The 23,449-nt window shown below is 61.3% G+C and overlaps 3 protein-coding genes across 9 annotated transcripts in view; 2 read left to right on the top strand and 1 right to left on the bottom strand.

The window, feature by feature from the left end:
• KCNT1 (potassium sodium-activated channel subfamily T member 1) overlaps positions 1–6,717 on the bottom strand; it is a 60,076-nt gene extending 53,359 nt beyond the window's left edge. For 2 of the 4 annotated variants that reach the window (XM_077851328.1, XM_077851329.1), the window contains exon 1: positions 6,574–6,710. In XM_077851328.1, coding sequence (XP_077707454.1) covers positions 6,574–6,695 — 122 coding nt within the window. In that variant the 5' untranslated portion in view covers positions 6,696–6,710. Of the gene's footprint in view, positions 1–6,573 lie in introns of all 4 variants that reach the window. The other 2 variants (XR_013354010.1, XM_077851330.1) reach the window with 2 other exon arrangements.
• RPL7A (ribosomal protein L7a) overlaps positions 584–23,449 on the top strand; it is a 199,057-nt gene continuing 176,191 nt past the window's right edge. The window contains exon 1 of the mRNA XM_077851342.1: positions 584–588. Coding sequence (XP_077707468.1) covers positions 586–588 — 3 coding nt within the window. The 5' untranslated portion in view covers positions 584–585. The remainder of the gene's footprint in view (positions 589–23,449) is intronic.
• On the top strand, positions 7,789–12,357 carry SOHLH1 (spermatogenesis and oogenesis specific basic helix-loop-helix 1). Of its 4 annotated transcripts, XM_077851326.1 has the most exons (8): positions 7,789–7,903; positions 8,175–8,297; positions 8,759–8,906; positions 9,319–9,440; positions 9,527–9,618; positions 10,762–10,951; positions 11,385–11,473; positions 11,959–12,357. In XM_077851326.1, the coding sequence occupies exons 1-8, from the start codon at positions 7,863–7,865 to the stop codon at positions 12,174–12,176; spliced, it is 1,023 nt and encodes a 340-aa protein (XP_077707452.1). In that variant the 5' UTR covers positions 7,789–7,862; the 3' UTR covers positions 12,177–12,357. The 4 variants fall into 4 exon arrangements, with proteins under 4 accessions (XP_077707452.1, XP_077707453.1, XP_077707450.1 ...); XM_077851327.1 differs by lacking the exon at positions 8,175–8,297 and having other exon boundaries at positions 7,791–7,903; positions 11,959–12,356; XM_077851324.1 differs by having other exon boundaries at positions 7,825–8,297.

Genomic DNA, 23,449 nt, shown 5'->3' with positions numbered 1-23,449 from the left:
AAGAAACATTCCCAAATTAACTAATAGCAAAAAGAATATTCCAGAAATCTAGGCCAACATTGTGCTTGTGGTGAACAGGCTGAGCTGCTCCGTCTCAACCTGAGACGCCAGTCTGCCTGCCCCGGTGGGAGTCCTGGCCAGCTCGCCAGACAAAGAAAACAGCAAGAGCAATGAACACCGAAGAGAAGAAACATGGCTCTAATGGTGTGTGGCCGGCACAGCTGCTTATCTAGAAAGCCCAAGAGAATCCACTGAAAAACTATTATAACAAATAAGAGCCTCTAATAACCGGGCCCCACCTGAGCACATCCCACAAGCCAGGAGCAGGTGCAACAAGGTGGCAAGTGTCTTGGGAAGACCCTGCTCTCAGCGGCCATGTAAACCCAAGGCTCCAGAGCCGACAGACCGTTGGGGACACCAGACAGGACGAAGGGGACACTAGCAGGAAGCTGTCACTAGCAGGACGAGGTGCTCATTTTCCACAGGGGTGATCAGCTCCCATTGATGCACAAGGTCAATTTCTCAAGATGTGACTCATTGTTTCTGAAATTCAGACCAAAAAATAAACGTGCAACAAGAGCCAAGATGGGCCTTGCAGCTGTCGGGACTAAGAGCCACAGCTGTGGGAGGCCTAGGGTCTGGTGAGAAAAAGGACACGTAGTGGAGAGTGGAGGTGGCCATGGTGGTCCCCCAACCACACTGATGGGACATGGAGACATGGGCCTGGGCCTGGGGGGCTGGTGCTGGAAACTGGGTACTCAGGCCACGCTGCAGCCAACCTGAGACCCCACCCTGCGGCCCCATACGGAGGAGAGGACTGGAACAGGGTGCAGGGAGAGCTGTCTGGTGTTGAGAAAGCATCTAATATGTGAAGACCAGAGCACGTCAAGGAACAGAACAGAGGACAGAACTGTGATCCCCAGGGACAACTGCTGGCACAGCCATCACCACCAGGCCACCCGCGGGAACACCTGCAGGTCACGGGGGAAAGACACACAAGCACAGATCAACTCTGAGGAAGGGCAAGTGGCAGGTCAAAGAACACACAAAAATCGGCCAAGTATATGTGGGAAAGCTTTCCACCTCACTGGTTGCTGGGGAGACAGTCGGGTGCTGTCATGTGCTGGCGGCCACGTGCGGTCAGAGAATGCCCACAGCAGGGAGAGAGGGTGTGCACCCAGCTCTCGGGCCCATGTCTGCCGCGTGGATACGGGAAGTGCCACTGGATCTGCGTGGGCTATGATGCAACAGTGGGGCTGCCCCTCCCCAAATTTCCACCGCCGCCTCAGGACGTGGCTGTGAACAGTCTGAACGCACGCTAACTCAGGACACCACTGTGCTGAGAACACGTGCATCTGTGTGACGCACATGGACACAGATCTATCAACACAGAAGCGTCCCTTCAGGGGCCCCTATGTTAAAGGCAGCACATACTCCTCTCCAAAAGAACCTCCACAAGAGGAAGTTCTGTCTGGGCACCCTTGCCTGCCATGCATGGACTGTCCCCACTGCACAGCGACCTCGGGTTAGGAGTGGCAGCAGGGATGAGAGGCCATGTCTTGCCCACAGTGCTTCACGGGAGCCCAGGTCACGTGAGACCCATCACTGGAGGTCAGGACCACCTCTACCCCCAGCTTCCCCAGGCTGGAGCCCCAGTCTCCACCCCCAGTCCTGGGCTCACTTCCCAGCAGGCCTCTGGGGAGAAGCTGCTCCTCACGCCAGGCGTGTGGTGTCCCAGAGAACATTCCTTCTTCCCCCAGGGCTCCTTGCAGGGGTCTGCACTGCTTACAGTGCTCAAACTGTCCCAGGGCCTGCAGGGATGGAGGGGCATCTCCTGTAAGGGAACTGGTCCCTCTCCTATGACATGCTCCTCTGTGATTCACACGCAATTCAGAATTCCCAAGCAGCCTGCAGAGCCACATTTGTCAGAGGCACAGGGAATGGGGAATCTGTGCACCCGTGGATGCATGTGCGTGCATGAGTATGCCCGTGAACATGGGTATGGGTGTGAGAACATCCTCAAGCAGCCCCACTCCACAGCCAGGAGAGTCGTGAAGACACAGCAGCATGGTCGGGGTGGGGGGCCATGGAGAGCTGGGCTTGGTGCCCGGGGAAGCGGAAAGCTGAATCGCACTGCTGACCACAACAGAAAAGCTAAGTGCTTCCTTTGCACAGTAATTAAAAAGTCCGAGCCATTCAAGCTACTCAGCAGCAGGCGGGCAGGCATCTCTGGGGAACGTCCACCCTCTTCTCAGGGCAAGGGGCTCTGAGTCAATGCTATGGATGGCAGCTCCCCACCATCTCCCAGAAACGTCAAGCTCCAAAGTGAAAGCTCAGAAGGCAGCTGGGAATGGACACTTCGTGGCAGCTTTCTCTGTGCACCAAGCAAACCCAGAGGGCGGGCAGGCAGGACCCGGGAGTGGTGTGGACACAGGGCCTCCGGCCCAGGGACCTATCCCCACCACTGGCCTTCCCTGAGCCCAGATCCACCTGTGAGGATGCAGAAACCACGGGGATTTGCAGTTCCTGCCTGCCTGCCCATCTGCACTTGGGCCTGCCTTTTAAGGAGACCCTCCCCATTGCACAACTCCCCCCAACCCCCACAAGAAGGACACAGCGTGTCTGGGGCACTCAGGGTCAGGCGATAGGTCCATGTCCAGATTACTAGGCCTACAACCCATAGCTGATCCTGCCCATGAGCTGCATCCCATTCTCTGGCCAAGATGCCCGAGCACCTGCCCCTCCAGCTGGATGCACGGTGGCTGCTTGGAGGCGCCCAGTGAGGGGCTCCACCTGGGGAAGGGCTGCCCATCTGCCCCTGTCTTGCCCCTGACCAGCCCTCAGGACCACCACAAGTCCCCGTGCTGGCCACACTGAGTGCCTCTGAGAACTGGCATGGCCAGCAGGGGTACCCCGGGGCCCTATCTGGAACGGAAGCCCAGGTGGGGCTGTTACTCTGCCCACGCGTGACACCTTATTCCTGGCAGCCCCTTGGCTCTTAGAGCCACATGCTCTCAGCATCCAAGAGAGCCCAACTTTGTGGCCAGCCTCCCTGTCCTCTGACACTGGCCAGTATCTCCAGGGTCACATCTCACCAATGCCCTGAGGGCTCCCCCAAGGACTCCACGCTGGGCTGTCCACCTCTCCAGGACCCTAGGCCACTGTGAGCCCAAAGATGTCACTGTCAACACCAGCACAATGCCCCAGACCGCAGCCAGGGTCTCCAAAGGGGCAGTTACCTGGCTGGGTGGTGTTCAGCTTCCCTGAGCCTTGCTTGACCCACAGGGTCAAGGAAGACCTCTTCAGGCCACCAGGTCCTCTAGGTCCTCAGCCACTGGACCTGAAACCACAGGTACCTCTGTTCCCCCCACTGTGGCCAGCCTCCTGGCACCACCCAGGGTGGTAATTACACACGCTCCATGTGGATGCTGAACCTGATCTGCTCTCCTACCCCACCTCTTGTCCTGAGCCCTAGGGAGAAACAGGAGATCGTGCTCTGTCCTGATGTGACAGCTCCAGCGGCTCGGCTACTTGGCAGGGACAAAGTGGACAAAAGTGACATGCTAGGATGCTAGCGCTGTGTCTCAGCCGCCTCACACGTCGGTAGGGTCCTGGCCATGACACCTGCGGCTTCCCAGCAGCCTGGAACTGGGTCCCTTGGGGCTTCTGGATCTCTCTCTCTCTCTCTCTCTCTCTCTCCTCCGCCCTCCATCAGCGAAGACACGGTGGCTGCCCTTCCCCTCAGGGAACCAGTACCAGCTGAGGTCCTCAGCAAGGAGCCTCTGGCCCAGTCACTGTCAACATGTTGGGCAATGCCACGGGCCAGCAAGAGCTGGCATCTAGGGCGGCTGGCACGTCCACAGGCCTCCAGACCCCACTGCCCCACGCAGAACGGGCCAGAGTGAGTACACGAAGGATTCTTGAACATGTCCCCCTGTGGCAGCTCCAGATGACAGAGCCAACTTCTGCAGAAGGCCTCTCCAGGGACTCCAGTCTAGGGAGCCAGCCCGGCCCTGCCTCCACCCCCCGGAAACGTTCTAAACCTACCTGCACCTAGTACGAGCCTCACGTCCTGTCCACAGCGGAACAAGATTTTAGGTGAGCATGTGGGTGGCCTCATCCACACATAGCCCCCCCCCCCCCCCACACACACATCAGGAGCCTTGACCCTGTCCCGTTCAGCTCTCCTCCTGGGACATGTGAGCACAGAGCCACATACACACTCAGGTCTGGCCACTACCCGCCCAGCAGCCCCCTGCGTCCGCAGGGCTCCAGACACTCTCAGGCAGATTGTCCCAGGGTCAAAACCTGGGGCTCATCAGAGAGAACAGAAGCACTGGCACTCTGAAGGCAGGCAGCCCTCAGGGAGCGGCCTGCAAACCCCTGCCTCCCCTGGAAGCCTAGCGAGAAAGCTCGGGGAAAGAACTCACGCCCAGTCACTAGCCTTTCGTGGGAAAAGGAAGTCACAATGACAAAGCCCAACCTCAGCCACCCCACGATCTTCCTGGGCGACTCCACGTGTTACTCAGATGTAGACGTGTGGACAAGCTAGCTGGTAAACAGACCTGCATGCCCGGAAGCTGTGGTGTAGCTGGACCGGCAGACACAGGTCACACCCACGGACCAGCCCCCAGACAGAAACACAGCTCCAAGGGGGTACTCCCCGCCTCTGTCCCCCTCTCACTCACCTCTGTCTTCCTGAGCTGCTGCTGCAAACTCTCCCGGCCAAAGGCAGACCCTGGAGCTCCCTCCAGTTCCCCAGGACAGGAAACCGCCCTCTTGCTGGCCAGAGCTATGCTGTACCTCAAGCCCTGAGAACCTTTCCCACAGGGCCTGGGCCACTTCCTGCTGCCTTGCAGGCACTGCTCCCTAATATGGGACTGGAGGGCTGGCCAAGACCTCCGGCCAGGCACATACCCTGGCAGGATGCCAGCCCCGGATCTTTGTACCCTCTGCCATCAGGGTGCATAGGGTGCCACACCAGCCCTCTGTGGGGAGGGGCAGGGCTGCGGGGAATGGGCAGTTTTGGGAAAGGCCAGAGGGCTTGGACCAGAAGGCTAGCACTGGTTAGCTCTGGGGCAGGCTAGGGCCTCCCCAGGCCCCTGTACCTTCCATAACAGCTGTCACCTGCTGGGCAGTGACATCTACTCCTGGGGAAAGAAGAAAATAAGGACTATATCCAGTGATCTTACAGGGTGGCTGGGGCCTGGGATCCCACATCCCAGGGATAGACCTAGGGTCCAGACACCAAGATAGAGATTCCTGTAGCCCAGAGAGCCAGAAGCCCTCCCCAGGACCCTCCGTGCTTCATCTTACAGCCTGGGGGCTGGCCGCCAGCAGCAGGCAGGGCTATCCCACCACCCCCACCTCTGCCTAGAACCACAGCACTGTTACTGATACCATGCAGCACCTTTCAAAACAGAATCCCACCCAAGGTCCAGAGATGGAGCAAAGCCAGGCCCCTGGACTCCAGAGGGGCCCCTGCTGTGAAGCCTGGTACAGGAAGCTGCCCCACAGAAGCTCCCCAACCCAGGCCCTCATTCCCCCCAGAAAGCTCTTCCTTCTCCCAGCTGCAGCCTGTCTCCCTAACCCAGCAGCCTTGTCGCAGCAGCTCCTACTCCAGCCCAACCCCACCTTTCCTTGGGCGGCGCAGGGATGGTCCTTACCCAGCCTGACCTTCCCTAGGGGGCCCTCACCCAGCCTCCCTTTTCCCGGAGGTGGATCTTCACCCAGCCTCACCTTCTCTGGGCCCTCCCCATCCAGCCCAACCTACCATCCAGCATGACCTTCCCCCAGGGGCTTCCCATCCAACCTAGCCTGCCACCCAGCATGACCTTTTCCGGAACCTCCCCATTCAGGCTGACCTACCACCCAGCATGACCTTCCTTTGGTTGGGACAGCAACCCATCAAGTCAGCTAGGACTCTGCCTTCCCCAGGCCTTGCCAAAGCGATGTGCCCTCTGGGCCAGTCACCTGGCTGGACAGGAAAACGGCATCCTGGGACAGGTAGCCTGGGTGAAAAGTGGCCAACCGTGGCTGGCTCCCAAGCCACCTAGAAGCCATATCAGCTGGTCCTCTTCTCACCCCCTGGGCAAACGGGGACCACCCCTCCCCCCTCCCAAAAAAGGATAAGACAATACTCCTGATTAAAAAGCCAGGACTCCTGCCCTTTGCGTAATTGCACACCTGCCTCCCACAGCCCATCTGGGTCGGTCCTGGGAAGTGCGGCCCTTGAACACCTGCTTCTGTGTGGAGTATCGTGCCACTCCCCCACCCCCGGTTTGGTTCGGTGGAGGCCCGCGCAGCCCCAGCCCCCCAGGGCAGCACCTCCTGGCGCCTGGGAGATGCTGAGGCACCTTTGCGCGCCGCGTGGTACAGACGCCAGCCCCGCCCTCCCTACCCCCTCTCCTCACCTCCCCACTCCCCGCCTCTCCCTCCAGGTCCTATGTCCCCGCGGTAGGTGGCGGCGGGCGTGGAGGTGGACCTGGGCTGCGGGGGCCCCAGGGTGAAGGGGGTTCTGGGGTGCGAGGGTCCTGGGGTCCCTCCGCCTGGGGAGGGGCGCACCGGCTGTACCTGGGGCCGCATCGGCCGTCGTCGAACTCGAAGGTCCGGTTGGTGTGGCCCCTGCCGCGCGCCCCAGGCCGCGACCCCCTGGAAGAGTCTCCCGGGCTGCGCGCCCCGTCGGGGAGCGGCATGCGCGGCGGGGGCGGCTCGAATCTGGAACCGAGGGAGAAGCTTCTGCGCTTTGCTGCTTTCCCCCGAAACACTGCACTTTTCTCTCCCCAAACAGGAAAAAAACGGCTGTTCCAGGGTCGGGGCTCGGGCGCCGGGCAGGGCGCGCCCCCTGCCTGCCGCGCGGCGAACGGCGGCGGCGTAGGGCCGGGCGGAGGACGGGGCGGGTCCCCGGTGGCGCTGGCGCAGGACCCCTCGCCCCTGCTCGGGGGGGGGGCCCTCAGTCCTCCGAGCAGACGCCGCCCACCCGTCCCTGGAGGTCAGCCCCAGGAGGGCACGGGCACCTATAACGGCCCGAGACCCGCGCGACCCTGGGGAGCGAGCTGAGAGGGTGGCGAGAATCGGGGGCCCAGGGCAGGCGGGGGCACGGCGCGGGCAGGGAAGCCGGTGTGCAGAGGCGCAGGGGGAGCTGTGGGCATGCCCCTGGCTCCTGGGTGGAGCGCGGGGGAGAGGACATGCTTCCGGGGCCAGGTGCAGGTGCGCTGCAGATGCTGGCCCCAGGGGCAGGTGGGTGTCCTCCACAGACCTGGGTCAGGGAAGGTCTCGGCCCGCCTTCCCGCTCTCCCCTGGGACCCCCGCGCTGGGTTCCTGGCCAAACAATGTTCCAGAAACTCCCATCTAATCCTTTCCCACAGCTCAGGGAACACCTAACTGCTCCGCCAAGGGAGCCCTACCTGTGGCCTGACGCCTGGCCCACGTGCCCGCGCAGGGAGGAGCCTGGGCTCCTATGTGTGCTGCTTGAGGGTTCCAGAAAACCGCCACTCTCCTCTCCCGCTCGTTCCCTTCCCAAAGTTAACCTTTAGGACCTTTACTTTCGTGCCCCCTCCCTAGGGGGCGGCGCCTAGGGAGGCCACACCTAGGGGAGCGGCGACCCCCAAGAAGGGGACCCCCGGGAAGAGGAGGGAGGAGCACCCAGGCGGTCGTGGCTGCTTCATAGCCACTTATCCAGGGAGACACCTGGGGCCCCGGGGCCGGTGGGGGCGGGGCGGGGCGGGGCACGTGCTGGGCGGGGCGGGGCACATGTGCGGGGCGGAGCCAGCGGCAGAGGCGCGTGCGCACGAGTGTGGGGCGGCACGTGGGGCGGCACGTGGGGGTCCTGGGCGTGTGCTTGCGTCTCTGCAGCTGCGCTCATGGCGTTCCGGAGCTCTGAGGCTGGCGTTGTGGGGTGCAGGTGAGGGCCTGGGGTGCCGGGGCAGGTGGAAGGCCTCTGCCTGGGGTGTGTGTGGGTCCCCAGTCCTAACAGTGACCTGCAGGTCCTCAGCCGGCATGACCCTTTGGGGTAGGGCGCCTGCAGCAGGGCCTTTGGGGGAGGGCGGGCCCAGCAGGACCAGGTCCAGCACCCAGCCCCGGGGCCCCTCAGAGACGTCATGTCCATGGGGACCCCGGGGGGCCCGGCTTGTTTCCCGAGTTGACAGAGCGCGTTGCTCTGTCTCTGCTGGCAGCGGGCCTTCCCCGCCCAGCGCCCAGGGCTGCAGCGAGGAGCGAGGCCAGGGCTCCGTCAAGGCGGCCCCCGAGCGGCCAGGCCCTGGCCTCCCGCGGAATGTGCTCAGCGAGAGGGAGCGCAGGTGGGTGGCCCTGGAGGCCTGAGGGCATCTCTGGCTTGCAGGGGAGCTGCTGGGGGGCGGGGGGGGGGCGCGAGGCTATCAGATGGAGGCTGGGACCAGGGGCTGTAGGCAGCTGGGGCAGGGGGCGAGGTTGCCCTGTGGCCAGGGGACAATTAGTTCCTCCTGGGCTGAGCCAGAACGCCCACCTCTGTAGCCCTCCTGACCAGCTGAAGGTTGTGCCTTTGGGGTCTCTAGTGGGGTGGGGTGGGGGCATCCAGGGCAGGGCTGGCCACTGCTGCACAAACGTAAGGGTAACCTGTGGCGGGTGACCCTGAAGGGCTCATATTGTTTGGAGAGCTAACTAGCAGGTTTGTTCTACTTGAGGAGGCCCTGGGGGCGGCTCTGAGGGGTGTTCTGGCGTCTGGGGTCCTCCCCCCTGGCCCAGGCCATGTGGATTGACAGACACGGCTGTTTGCAAGCAGGAAGCGCATCTCCGTGAGCTGTGAGCGCCTGCGGGCTCTGCTGCCCCGGTTTGATGGCCGGCGGGAGGACATGGCCTCGGTCCTGGAGATGTCCGTGCAGTTCCTGCGGCTCGTGGGCACCCTGCTGCCGGGCCAGGAGCAGCACACCGTGAGTGGTGTTTGTGCTGCCGGTCCCTGCTCTGCTGGGGGGCAGCTCACCCCCTGAGGGGCAGCCCTGACTTCCCTGCAGTCCTGAGGTCCTGGTCTCCCCTCTGCCTGCGGTGCTGCCAGGGGAACTGTGATCTTGGCTGGCAATCCTCCATTTGTGGTGGTCCCCCTGTCAGCGGGTGGCCTCCCCAAGTGAGGCAGGAGCCCCGGGAAACAAGTCTGGTCTCCATGTCAGTCCCTTACAGCCCTGTCGTCTGTGCTCTACTTTTCTAGCCCAGGATCTGCACTCGAGCTGAGCCCCTGCCACCCTAGTAGGGCAGCGGGTGACAGACCACAGCCCACCCTACTCTTCTCAGGTGTTGGATGATTAAGCATCGTGACCCGTTACCCATTACACTTGTTTTCGTTTTTAGGTTTTTGCTTCTTCCAAGGAGCCGTGGCACAAGTGGCAGAAGGACGTCACACAACTGGCTATGTTGGGTCCAGCTGCAGCAGTGGCACCAGACTGTGGCTTGGAAGCATGTGGCCTGACCATGTTAGTGTTCCTTGTGTAGCTGGGCACCCTTGAGGACTGCAGACACAGACCCTTCAGGGCTCCCCATCTGTCTTTGTGTCACCTAGGCCACAGGCTCCTCCAAACTGTGCCACTGCAGGAGTGGGTGAAGCCCCATTGGGGGTGGCCGAGGTGCTGGATGGGCCACCAGCCCTCCCTGGTAAGCAAGAGTGGGTACCGGTGCCTGTGAGGTTGGTGTCCTTGCCAGAGGGGAGACAGACAGGCGCTGCAGGACAGCCCTGGGTCTGACCCTGGGAGTGGCGGAGTGTGTTCCCGAATGGGGGTGGAACCCGTACTGTTGGCGTTCTCATCGTGACAAACCTGTGTGTTGGGGTGTAGCTCAGGGATCCTGCGCTGCCCTCAGCTGTGGTGAAAACAGGTTAATGGGAGCTATGGGGGGCAGGGGTGCAGGCTGAGCTGCCCTGGCTTCTCTGCTGCAGGTGGTGGGTTGTTTTTGGGGCATCCTTGTCCCATTCTCTGCTGGGGAGCAGGGTCCAAGCTGCTGCTCCCCCAGGACGACTCCTCGGCTCTCCTTCACCTTGGACCTCTAGGGGTCCCTGGGTCCTGCAGGAAGCACGTCCCGTCCTCCTCGTCCCTGTTGTGCTCACTGTCCTGAGCAGCCCCCGCCTGGCCTGCCCTTCTCAGGCACCCTCCTGCTCCTTTGTCCTGTAATTGAGTGAGTCACAGACTCTGCACAGGGAGGGCTTTTGTTCTCTGGTACTGTGCCAGCCAAGCCCGCGGGGCACCTCTGATGGTTGTGCCTCCCTGGTGCCGGACCCCGGATCCTAGCTATTTGTCACTCTGTGGGCACGACTGGCGGTGCTGGCATTCAGGCCTCATGCATGTGACTGCCTCTGCCGCAGTGTCTGAGCACCACAGGAACCAAGGATGTGCCTGCTGATTGCCTGAATGTGCCCACGGAGGAGCAGCGGGGGCTTGCTGTCCCCAGGGCTGGCGGCAGAGCTGGGGCCTCCAGGGACCTTTGGCAGCCAGGAGGAGAGTGCAGGGCAGGAGAGTGCAGAGGTCATGGGACAGGGAGTTAGGTCTGAGGGCGGAGGCTGGGGTAGGGACGAGGGCAGATGGGTAGGGTCCCGGATCAGAGCTCCAGGGGCTGACTGAGGCCAGGTGGGTATCTGCTTCAAGAAGCCTGACTGGCCCTGGGCGTTCGTGTCCGGGTCATCTGTCTGTGTGCTGCCCCGAGCTCTCTCATCCCTGCTCCGGGCACCACATGGGTGTGGGGGTCTCCAGAGGAGGGCTGCTTCCCACATGGGGAAGGCTCCCCTGCATCTCACTTCTGTCGTAGAGCCCTGCAGCCTGCTTTCCCAGCCCCCAGGCCCAAGTCCCTCCAAGGTCCTGAGGCCGCCCCCACCCTGGCCTGCCCACTCCTGGCAGCCATCCTCCCCCCTGGTGAGCGAAGAGGCTCAGAGCTGCCTGTGCCAGGCTGGGGAGCCCCCAGCAGAGGGGGCCAATTCCATCATGACGCTGGACCCCAGGTGGGTGCCCTGGTGGGCGTGTGCAGCAGCCCCGCACCCCCACCCCCCGGGAAGTCTGCACCCCTCCCTCACCATCTGTGCCTGGGCCGCAGCTGCCAGCCCAGGCCGGTTCGAGCCAGACGCTGCCGTGTGGTTTTCTGACGCGTTTCTGAAAACGTTGTCGTGTTCTAGGCGGTCTGTGTTTCGGCTGGTAGTAAACGAGTTTGTGTTTTGTGAGCACGCACCAGCTGGGCCGTGGGAAGGGAGCGTGGCAGAGGTTGGAGGGAAACCAACAGAGGCAGCGTGGTGGGCCAGTGTGTCCTTGGCGGGAGGGCTCAGGGTCTGGTGGGGGGCACCCTGTTTGTTCATCCTGCACCTGAAGCCACCCTTGAGGGCCCGTACCTTCCTCCTGTGGTTTGAGGAGCGGGGTCGCCTGGGATCACCAAGGGTGAAGTTCTCTGCTCCCATCCAGGCCTGCAGCGGGATGTGATGTGGAAGACGGGATGTCCTTCTTGCTGAACGCCAGTCCTGACTGGTGGCTGGGTGAGCGGGGAGACGTGAGCATTTTTCTTTGCTGTGGGACACTGAGATCTGGTGTCTGCGTCTGAGCTGATTTCTTCTGCTGGTGGTTGTCATCAGGGTGGGAGTGCAAGGTGACCTGTGTGCACGAGGAGCCACATGTGAGCCTAGTGCGTGGAGCTGCTTATGTGTCTCCTGCTGTTCCAGGGCAGTGGGGAGTGGTGGGGGGGTCTGTGTTGTTTCTTTACTAAACATCCCCTTGAGGACACCGGATCCGTGATGAGTGGAATGTCTGAGATTTAGCATTGTGGGCAGTGGTTTTCTGTTGTGGTCGGATGGGCCCTCCTGGGTCTCCAGCAGGGCCACAGGTGTGGGCTCGCCTGCCTGTCATGGCCCTCAGGAGCCAAGTCGGACAGGACAGGACAGACAGGCAGAGGTGGGTCTCTTGTACTTTGACCCCGCCATGCCTGGCCCAGGTACCCAGGCTGACATGTTGCATCTGCTTCCAGGGTCTCTGGAGGGCAGAGGCGCCAGTGTCCCTTCTCGGAGCACAGCCAGGAGCAGTCTGCTGGACAGGGCAGAGCCCAGCTTCCTGACAGACCCCGAGCCCGGCTCCCAGGAGCTCCTGGGCGGCCCCCTGGAGCCGTGGGGCTCGGACGTGGGCTGCCCCAGCCTGGCCCTGCGGGAGGAGGTGGACAGCATCTTCCCTGACTTCTTTCCCTGCTAGGCCGGGGGGGTGGGGGACTGGGCCTGTGTTGCACACGTGTGTCACACACCCTGGTGGCTTATTTTGGGTTCGGGTGGCAGCTGTGCCCTGCTCCCGCATGGCTGGCGGGGTAACGGTGGTGGAGGCTGAGATTAAAGGCAGGCCGGTGCTCCTGCAGAAAGCAGAACTTCCGGAGCTTCTGTGTAATCAGTGCAATTCACTGGGCAGATGGCGCAGCTTCCGCTCAGAGTGCGGGCACTTGCCTGGGGCTTTGTCTCTGTGATGTTTTTGGCCTTGGGTGTCCGTAAATAGCTCCTCAGTCTGGGGAGGGCTCTGGGGCCGAGAGTTTTGGGTTCCTGGCCTGCTCCTCAGAGAGTCCGGCAGGGGACCCCACCTCTCCAGTGGCTGAGGCTGGTCTGAGCTGTGGAGCTGTGGAGCTGCCCTGGAGCGAGGCCCAGGAGGCTGCCCTGGATGGTCCTGGTGTCCTGCTGCAGCCGGGGAAGGGCAGGCCTCTGCCTTTGAGATGGGGTCCTCTGCACTTGTCACTCGGGGCGAGTGTGGGGGGGGCCTGTGGCAGAGGTCACCTGGCATCCACATCTGGAGTCTTCTCCTGGAGGGCACAGCCCAGTCCTAGCTGCTCCTGACTACTGGGATCTGGGGAAGGCCTGGGTTACTGGGAGGAGCATGCCAAGCCCCTGAGGTCGAGCGGGGCTGACCCTGCCCTGCATCCTACCATCTCTCAGCTCAGCCCCAGGCTGGCCAGGGCCTCACTACTCTGCTCCTGCTCGTTCCCTCCCAGAGATGCTGGGCTCCAGGCCTCTAGCGACCCTCCAGGCCAGCGAGTGCCTCAGGGTCCAGAGGGCTCTCTGCCCTCCAGGAGAGTAGGTTCTCCTGACTGTGAGTCCTGAGTCTCCTGCCCAGGCTGCCTGTCCCACACCTGAATGCATTTCCATTCCTGCAGCCGGAAAGTTCGATTCATTCTGAGTCATTGCAAACAAAGGTGAGGAGCAGCTGGCGTGGGCTGGAAGCACTGGCAGAGTGAGCCCTTCATGGAGCCTGGCAGGGGCTAGGGGGAGGGAGCCTGGGGGTGGCCAGGTGCCCATGGGGGCAGCGATCACCCCCGGACCATAGTCCTGAGGACCCTCATGGTCCTCGTGTGCGTGCATTGCGGGCATCAGCACTGGCGTGTGCACGTGTGTGTGTGTGTGTGCTTCTCAAGCGTAGGCCGTGCCTCCTTTTGGTGGGGTGGGATGCTCGGGCACCCTACTGTCAGCCCAGCACCCTGGGTACAGCTATGTCAGGGCTGAAGCAAACGCCTGGGTACTGCCGCTGTGAGGTTCAGGCTCACTGAGCCAGGAGGGAGACCCGCGGTGGGACTGTGAGCCCCACCCGGGAGCAGGTGCATGGCTCTGTGGAAACGGCAGCTGATTTTGGCTAGGCTGACCTAGAACAGTCTTGCCTTTGGCCCCCAAAGCCCACGCTGACCTCAGGTCAGCACCCAGGGAGGGGAGATCAGGAGTCCCAGCTGAAGTCCCAGGCCCTGCCTTGGAAAGGGAGGGATGAGGCCCTGTCTCAGGCGACTGGCCTGCCTCACCTTGAGCCGGCAGAGGCAGGGGATGGGGGGCACCTGTAGGCAGTGTCAAGGGTGATCCCAGCCCGGTGGGAGGGGTGATGCCTGGAGCCGGCATTCACCCCCACCCTGCAGGCCGTGGGAGGGTGGGTGCAGTGACGCACAGGATGGGTGGCTGTAGGAGAGGGGCTGCTGCAGGTCCTGCTGGGGGCTTGGCTCGCGCTGGAAGGAGCCACGGAGTCAGGGAACAGCCGGCTCCCCCTTGTCCTCAGCAGCTCCTGTGAACCCGAATTCAGCTCTTGGTGGTGGTGATCGTGACCCCACATGCTCCAGGGTGGGTTTAGAAAGCCATGATGACTTCCGGCTTGTTCTGGGAGTTTGGCGGTGGATGGGGGGCTATAGCACAACTCCCTCCATCTCCAGAGGTGACCCACGTCTGTCCCCACAGCCCCTACCAGGAGGGCCTATTTGCCTAGAAACAGGACACAGAAGGGATGCGGACGCGGCCTGCAGGACCCGACACCCTCAGGCCACACTGTCTATCAGGCCCATGTGCCCCTCGGCCTAGGACATCTTGGAGGGACTGTGCCCCTGGCTGGGCCTTGCTGACAGCTGGTTGTTGGGCTGGGAGCTGACTGTTCGTTGCCCTCCTGGTGCCCCGCATCCCCACCTGCCAGCTTCCTCTCCGCTCCTGCCTCCCCACTGCTCCTCTTGCTCCTTGGACCTCATGGCCACCGTGGGTCACCGGGAGTTGAGGTCTGGGTTGAGGTGTTCAGTGCTGCTCAGTGACTTCTTTAGTCCTCTGACCATGTGATCCCTGTCCTGGGACACAGGGATCCAGGCTGGGCACTCTGCTGCTGGGGAGGAGGTGTTGTCCCAAGGCCCTTCCTCTGTCTCTAGGTCTGACCTCTTGGCGGGACAGCCGTGTCCTCCAGCTCTGTCCCAGGTGGCTGGCAAGTGAGAGGAAGTCCTGTGACCCTCGCCGGACTGACCAGGCCTCGGTGTGCCCCCGCAGTACAGACCTGAGGGAGCCAGAAACCTTAGTGTGGCTCCAACGCCAGTCTCAGTGACTGACAACAAGGACACAAAGCAGACCCAGCTGCCCCCAGCCCATCACCTGGCACAGTGGGGTGCTCATGGCAGAAGGGGGCCCCCAGGCCTGCTCATGGCCAGGGCAGCGGTTTTGAGGTCCCATGCTCCCTTGCTGAGAGGGTAGTAGGACAGATTCCTTCCCCTTCACTGCCCCCACTTCCCCTGGCGCCTGTGGGGCATTTGAGTTGTGGGGGCAGGATGCCCCCTGGAGGGTAGCAGGTGGCAGGGCTGAGGGCTCCAGGGTGAAAGCAGCTTGGTTGGCACGAGGAGGAGCGAGGAGACTGGGCACCCCAGACTGTGACCCAGTGTCATAGGGTGGGCCAGGGGTTGGCGCTGCCCCAGGATGAGGGCTGGTGGGACAGAGGTGGGATGTGGGAGTGCTGGGGGGTCTGGAGAGCTAGGAGAAGGAACTCATGTTGCCCCTGGAGAGGAGGAAGCCAGGGAGGGGCTGCTGAACTGCAGGTGACCTGAGACCCTGGGGCCACTGAGACCAACAACCGCCCTGAGCGGGGGTGGGGGGTGGGGGGGCAGCTCCACTGTGGGTGTTGTTTGAAGAAATGAGCTGGGAGGGCCCTTGGGAGGTACAGGTGGGGAGGGGGGCATCTGACAGAGGAGCTGGGGTGAGCACCTGAGGGGTAGGAGCAAGCACCTGGGTGCTGGGGGTGGCCTGGGGGGTGGGTCCTAGGGCCTGGGTCCTAGGATCCTGACTGTAGGGGTGGGAGGTTCCCCCCTTCTGATGGGGACAGCGCAGCCACCTTCCCTGCATTCATGGCTGATACCTGCTACACGGTATGGCCTGCCCTGAGAGATGCCCTTGAGGGACCTTTGGCCACTGGTGGGAGCCCCCTGGTCTGGGATGGGTGGGCTTGGTGGGTCGCTCAGTGGTGGTCCTGAGGGATGACAGTCTTGTGCACTGGGATGGGGAGCCTCCATGCAGCTGGGCACTGGTGGAGGGGAGCCTGGGGGCTTAGGTGTGCCTCAGAAGGGGCCACAGACAGGCATCTGCCAGGCCTGCCAGCCCCATGACTGTCCCTGCCCTCATGGCCTCAGCCACCACCACTCAGCAGGGATACCAGTGTGTGTGGCCAGAAGGGGCTCCTAGGCCAGGTCCAGCTCAGAAGCAAAAGACCAGCCTAGACTGGCTCTGCTGCTGCCTCTGCGCCTGTGAGACCTGCTTCTGGACCCACTGGCTGGCGAGCCCTGGACTTTGGGGACCAGGTGGCCCTGGGGCCTGGCCTCGCTGCCTGCCTGTGTGGTGTGTGGTCGTCACTTGGGACAGCACCCTGGGGAATACCTGGCAGCTCCCCCCACAGTGTGGACCCATGTCCACAGTGGGCTGGCTCAGCCCCATCTCTCTGACGCCCTGGCCCCATGTGGTCACCCAGAGCACCCCCGCAGAGCACACTCAGTCTGGGGGGGCAATCACCAGGAGAGGCCTCCAGGGACGGGGGCTTCTGGGGGGATGGGAGCAGTTGAGCTGCCTCCTGGGTCCACTGAACTTTGGTCCATTGTCGGGGCAGAGTGTCCTGGATACTCCTGTGAGTGGAGAGGGGCAGGGGCTCAGGGGTGGGGACACATGGGGTAGATCCTGCACTGCCCTGGGCCCTGCCCCTGGGCTTGGGACTGGGGAGGTATGTCGGTGAGCAGGACCCGACCCCCCATCTGCTCTGCCACACCCCTCCTCCAGGTGGACACCCATCTGTGTTCAGGGGACCCTGTGGACGCCCCCACCTTGGGTCACACGCAGCAGAACCAGCAGCTCGAATCTCTCTGCCCTGTCAGCCACCGCTGCCCCCGTGGCTGGCATGATGGGGTGCTCGGCACCTGTGGAGCACCGTGTGCTCCTTACCACCCTGGCCTGGCCCCCTGCAGGGTCAGAGGTCACTCACCTGGGCCCAGCGGCCTACCTATTCTCGGTCACACAGGTGCGATCTGTGAGGAGGGATGCTGGTGGTTGAGTGGAGGTGTGAGCTGTGCCCTTCTGGCCCCAGGGCTGGAGTGAGGGGCCCACCTGTTCCGGTCAGGCTGATGGTGTTGGCCGGGCTGATCCTGTGGCTTTTGCAGTAATTCTTAAACCTCTGCTTGACATCACAGCTCACAGGAGGGGTCCAGCCTACAGGCAGAGCAACGCAGGCTGTCCCTCCAGCAGGTCATTTGGGACAATGGGCAGGGGGGTTCTGGGAGCTTGGAGACGGCTCTGGATTCTCAGGGTGCAGGCAGGCCGTGGGGGAAGGAGCTGCTGTGATCAGAGTGGAGGGGTGCCCGAGAGGGTCCCATGCCAGGCTGCAGAGGAGGCGGGGGCCCCACAGAGCTAGCTATACAGGGCACTCAGGTGGGGTCCGGCCGTTGCTGTTCCAGGTAGGATTTCTTTGTTCACCCCACGTCTGGAGGGAGGGACGGCCGGTGTCTGAGGAACACCTATGGGGGACTTGTTCTTGGGCTTGTGTAAAGGCAAATGCTTGAGGGGTACCTGGGGAGCATAAATGAAGGTGCACCCAAGCCACGAGCCCTGTGACCCTGGCCGGGAACCCACTGCTCACAAAACAGAAGCAAGTAGCTTTGGGCCAACAGTTCCTGCGCATTGGGGGCGGCTGTGGTGCCTGACTGCCTGGCTGGCCGGCCGCCCCTTGCTCCCTGAGCATCACTCTGCCCCCAGTTAGCGAGCCTGTGCCCCCAGGCCATCCCCATACTCTAAGAGCCAGAACTTTTGGCCTGCGTGCAGCCGATGGCTTCTAGCTGTTGGGACCTTGTGGGCCAGTGCAGGCCACTCCACCAGCCCTGAAGCCTGGGGGCCCAGCCCAGGGCTGTCTACTAAATCAGATCACCCTAACACTTGGTGCATGGCTGGATTGGATCCCCTGAAAGGAGCAGTCACGTCCCTGTCCCCAAAACTTGGGAACAGGACCTAGTTTAGAAGCAGGATCTTTGCAGGTGTGGAAAGGGTCTGAGGATAAGGTGGTTCAGAATGGACCCAAAAACCGGTGACAATGGTTCTTTTAAGGGGAAGGAAGGGAGGTTTGAGAACAGGAGAATCCTGCTGGGGATATAGGCAGGGCTTCGAGTGACACAGCCACAGTTCAGGATGCCGGGGGCCCAGGAGCTGGAAGGGACAGGGGAATCTCCTCAGAGGTTCAGGGACGCTGGGCCCCTGCCAATGACACACTGGTTCTGACCTTCACCTCTGCAAACTCTGACCAGCCCTTGACCCTAGGCTCCTGTGAGGCCACCAACCTGGGTCCTTGATGCAAAAATCTTCCGGAGCTACTGTGCCCTAACCCTGCCACTCCACAGAGGGAGCCTACTTCTTACCCAGGGCTCTGTGGTGTCTGAGGCCAGCAGGAGGGTGTCACAGGTGGTACACAGACCCTGTCTGTTACTTGCTTTTCTTATTTGTGCAAGACGGTGGCCCTGGTGGTCTCAGGGGAGCCGACACCTCTGCAGCATGGGACCTGCTGGCTAGACCGCCAGGCCTTTGCTTGGGTGGGAGTACCACCCCTTTGCTCAAGCAGGAGTTTTCTTAAGACTGTCCTTGCCATCCTTGATGCTACAGGAGGCGCAGAGAGCAGGGGGCTTACCCGAGCTACTGGCATGTGGGCAGGTCTCCCTTGTGGTCAAACACCTCATTACCTTCCTGGCCCTCGTGGCCCTGCGGCAGTCTGCAGTCGGCAGTCGAGGTCCCTCTTGTCTCCTGCTGGCGGGAGGCAGGGGCACTTAGGGCGTTCACCACCACCCTCTTCTTCCCATGCCAGTTGCTGTGAGCACAGAAGATGGCGAAGCGATGGGGGCCCACGTCCTTCAGGAAGATCATGTTGTGGCCGGCATCCGTGGACCTGGGGGGCAGGGTGGGAGGCCTGCTGTCCCTTCACAGTCTTAGACACCTTCGTGCTCATGAGTGGTCAGGCCCCAGGAAGCGGCAGGACTGGGTGTGGGCTCCTCACCCCCTGCAGACATGCACTGCTGGGGGTTCCCCAGGGGAGCTGAAGTCAGCTGGGAACACTCCTACGAGGCCACGTGCTGTCCCAACTCCCAGGGGCTCCCTGCCTGCAGGCTGCATGATGCCGACTGCTTGTACTCACGTGTCAGCGTATACTGAAATTTCCTTCTGTTTTACTTGCCGTTATTATGATTGGGACACACATGCCCTTTATCCTGGGAGAGGGTGACAAGATCCTTTGGGACCCAGCCCCCGGAGGAGGTGCTGTTGCCCGTGGAGTCCTTCAGTGGGACTGGGTGGGGCTTGGCCATGCTGGATGTCAGACATGTGTCCCGTCCCCAGGCAGCAAGCCCCAGCCCTGCCCTGTGTCACCAGGTCCCCCGTGCCCTCTGGTGTCTGGGAGGTGGAGGCCGACCAGGGAGGGGGCCCAGGGTTCCCCTGCACCATGGCCCCGTCTGCATCCTCTTCCCAGATGTTCCTTCTGTGGATGTGGAACTCTATGGTCTGGAGGATTACATGGATTTTGTGGATGAAGAACATCATGTCCGAGTCCTCCTGTAGGAGCTCCAGGTCATCGGAAGCCTGTGCTGTCGAGAACCAGTTGCCGTTGACCTGCTGAGTGGAGGTGGTTGTGCTGGTGCAGGAGAGGGAGCAGTGGGGCTGGCGGGTGCCCTGCCCTGTTCTCCTCCTGCTGTCCCCAGCTGCCACCTCCTCCCACCCACGCCTGCGGCTGGCTACCAGATTCTCATTGAAGTTCTGGGGGCCCTCGTACAGGGCCTGGGGGCCACTGAGCGGAGTTAGTATTGGCACCAGCAATGTGATGACATGGTGAGGCAGGGCTGCCGGGGGGGCGGGGGGTGACTGACGGCACTTCACGAAGGTGTCTGGAACCTGTGGCAGCCGCCCTTTTGTCCCCTACTGGGAGGGGGCTCCTGCCACATGGCTGGCCATCAGACACCAGAGCTTCCCTCCCACTTGCCAGTGACCCTCTATTTGTTGACACTACTGCCAACAATGGCCACTTGGCCATTTATCCCCCGGGCCCCTGCCCGGTCTGTGCTGGCGGTCAGGCTGTTTCCCAGAACAGCTGTGCTCCTGGGCTGCTTCCACGACCCACCTGTGTCCCCTAGTGCTGGCCTTGGGTCATGGAGTCACGGAGCTCCTCCTGACGTGGCAGCCCAGGGGGGGCTGTGACATCTCCTTGTGACAGCCACCAATAGATTTGAGTGGCTTGGTCGTGCTGAGTCCCCATGCTGCCCCTGCCTCCCTGTGGTCTGTTCTCAGGACAGTGGTGCCACCTGGGTATCAGCCTGACAAGGACAGTTGCAAGGAAGGGAATGTTTCAAGTCACCCTCGGGAGTAAAGGTTCAGGACCCCACGCAGATGTAAAACGAGCCCAGCAGTATATGGAAAGGGTGACGTTATCGAGACCTTGCAGGGTTTGACCCAGAAACGCAGGGTTGGTTTAAGCCACAAGAACCAAGGTATTTCACGTTGAGGGTGGCAGAAAAAAATCAAACAAGCGTCATGTTAGTGGCAGGAAAGGCATCTGACGAGGTTCAGCAATATTCGTGATGGACACCCCTACCGCTGTTAGGGGAGCGAACCGGCAGGTTCCCACGACAGCCCTGCCTCATGGCGAAGCATAGAAAACCTCCCTGTTAGGACTGAGGACGCTGTGACCGCTGCTGTGGCTCGCGGCATGGGCCCCTTGGTAAGGGACGGAAGGAAGCACGACGAGGAGTGTTACTGAGGTCACGGATAGATGTCACGGGTAGATGCGGGAAGAGCGCCTGAGATCCCTGGCAGGTAAGTCCATCACGGCGAGTTTAGGAAGGTGAGCAGCTGCGGGAGTGTGGGTGCAAACGGGACCGTTACTGTGTGTGAGCAGTGCATAGGCAGAGTGCGAGGTTGAAGAGAATTTATCTGCAATTTGGAAAAAAAAGTAACTGGAGAGAAATCCAACAAAAAAATTGTGCAGACCTTCTGCCCAGAAGGCTACCAACCGCTATTGAGGTGTTCAGATGAACTGGATACATTGCAAACCGCGTAGTGGGTTAGAAGTCTCGGTGCTGAAGGAATGTCTGCTCCCTCCTCAGCATCAGCAGGATCTTAGAATCCCAGCCGGTTGTGTACCATGCGGTCCCCACATGCTGAGCATTACAGTGGCTGCGATGCTCCCTCGGTTCAGTTGGGAGGGACTCACTCCTGCTGACTTGCATCCTTATTGCAAAGTTTTAGTGATGGAGCCAGTGCAAAGCAAAAGAAAGCAGACACATCCTTCCACGTGGGGACACTTTTTATAGTGAGGTGGTGCTGCAGAGAATTGGGGTAAAAGCATATTTGAGACTGGGCTGCTGGTTGCCATTTGGGACGAGAACAGGCCTGAGCCTACATCACACCTGCTCAAAGAGCAATCCCAGCAGTGTGCTGAGTACTTGCCCGCCCCAGAGCTGGGTGGAAATCTGTGCCCAGGACCTCAGCCTGTGACCTCCTTTGAGGTTGGGTCTTTATGGGTTAATCAAGTTAGGAGGACAACACTGGGGTGGCCAACCCAGTGTGATCGATGTCTTTACAAAGAGGGGAGGTTTGGACACAGTCGCTTGGAAGATGGTGTGAGGACCACCACGGGATGGAAGATTGAGTAGAGGTTGGGGGATGCAGCCCGAAGCCCGACACGTGCAGGCAGCCCCAGAGCTGGAAAGAGCCAGAAGGAGCCTCCAGAGCCTCCCAGAGGGGATGCGGCCCTGTGACCGCGGACGGGGGCCTTCAGGCCTCAGAATAGGGAGAACACAGTTCTTGGCTGTTTTCTGCAGCCCTGTCCGTGGTTCCTTGTTATAGCTGCTGCAGGACACCTATATGGCAGGACGGGGGTCAAGTCCCAGCAGGAACAGGTGGCACAGCTGAAGGGGTGACTGCAGAGTCACGGAAGGTGTGGGAGAGTGAGGGGAGGTCAGGGCCAGGGCCCGAGGGAGGGCCAAGCGAGAAGCAGCCATGGAACTTGCCGTGGAGCTGCAGGCAGGGCGTCCGGGAGGGACGCTGCAGGGTAGGGTGAGAATGCCCCAGACTCTAGCTCCTGTCTCCCGTGGGGCCTCCCTTCCTTGGGTCTGTGGCTGCAGCTGTAGGGCTATGGTTGTGGGTGGAGAGCAGGTCTGCAGGAAGAAGAATAATGTCCCACATTGGGGGACTGTCCACCAGATGTGAAAGACAACACAGCCAAGTCTCTAAACCTGAGGAGGGCTGCAGAGCATATCCTACGGCCTCCAGGAAAGGAGCCTGCAGAGATGGAACAGAAGAGGCAGGATCCCTTAGCAAAAGGCCACCGAACTGGGTGGAAATGAAGACCCCTCATTCGTTGGAAGACAAGTGGGTGAAAAGTGCAGCCGCAGGATGACAAAGAAACTGTTCCTATTATCAGCCAAGGGCTTCTCTCCACAACATATAAAAAACACAAATCAATGAGAAAGCAGTGACAGAAATGGACAAAAGACTTAAGTCACTACTCGACAAAGAGGCAATGTGACAGCCAAAACTGTGGAATGGTGCACAACCCATTGGTAACCAGAGAAATGGAAATACCTGAGATTCTAGACACTCCTACACCCAGCACCCCAGAATGGCTGGAAATAAAACGACTGTAACTGGAATAACGACAATGGGAATTAACACAAATGTGGATGCCCTGGGTCAGGGATGTCAGGGGGTCCAAAGGCCTCAGGAGGACAGTTACATGGTCTGTCAAAGCCCCTGGACACGGCCAGAGCTCTGCTAGATATGTCCCCACAGAGATGTGTGCCTGCAGGTCCCCCTGAAGTCGAGGGGTGGGGCAGGTGTGCGTGCTGTCCCCAGGAGGGCCAGGAGCACCTGCTGCTCACATTTCACAGCTGCCATGGCAGCAGCGACTGCCTGCCAGAGGCCTACAGGCCCCGGGGCTGGGATCGGGCTTCCAAGACACACCCCGAATTGAGGGTCTGGAAGGTTAGGATTTCGGGGTCCATTTCAGTTTGGAAAGCATTTTGGAGCGTGTGTTCTTGTGAGACACTAGCTGCTGCCTCGAGGAGTCCTCTCTTCTTCGGGATCTTTACCCCCCAGCTTTGGGGTGGCTGCCCAGCTCCGTTTGTGACCCATGGTTGCCCATCTCCTTCCTGCTCCCCTTAGGTCCTGGTGGGGGCAGGCAGGCCCACTTGGCACAGGTTGAATTTCAATATACCTGCAGCTCCAGGAACAGAGTGGGGCCCGAGCTGGGCTGCTCCATGTGGCCAAGGAGAAGTCCTTTGCCAGACCCCTGAGCTGGGGTCCTCCATGCTCAGGAATTGCCGTGGCCTGGCATCTGGGCACTGACCCCTCCTGGCGGGGTTACAGGGCATGCGCAGCATTTCCTGAGTAGGGCTGAGTAGGGTCTCCCCAGAGGTCACATCCATCTGAAGCCTCAGAACGTGACTTTATCTGGAGTCTGCAGATTAAGGTAAGGCCTGATGTGAAATTGCCCTGGATTGGGGTGGGCACTGAATCCAGTGACCGCTGGAGAGACCCAGGCTCAGGTATCCCAGGGACGGATGAGCTAGGTGAAGATGGAGGTGGGAGTGGTTGCAACTGCAAGCTGGGGATACAGGCCCCACCAAGCCTAGGGGAGGCAAGGCACAGGTTCAGAACCTCACAAGTGTCAGTGCTGATGTCCCTTGGGGTTTGGTTCTTGGG

Source organism: Canis aureus, chromosome 16, assembly GCF_053574225.1.
Source record: "Canis aureus isolate CA01 chromosome 16, VMU_Caureus_v.1.0, whole genome shotgun sequence".
In the NCBI taxonomy this organism is placed as follows: Eukaryota; Metazoa; Chordata; class Mammalia; order Carnivora; family Canidae; genus Canis; species Canis aureus.
This window is presented reverse-complemented; position numbering and strand designations above follow the sequence as displayed.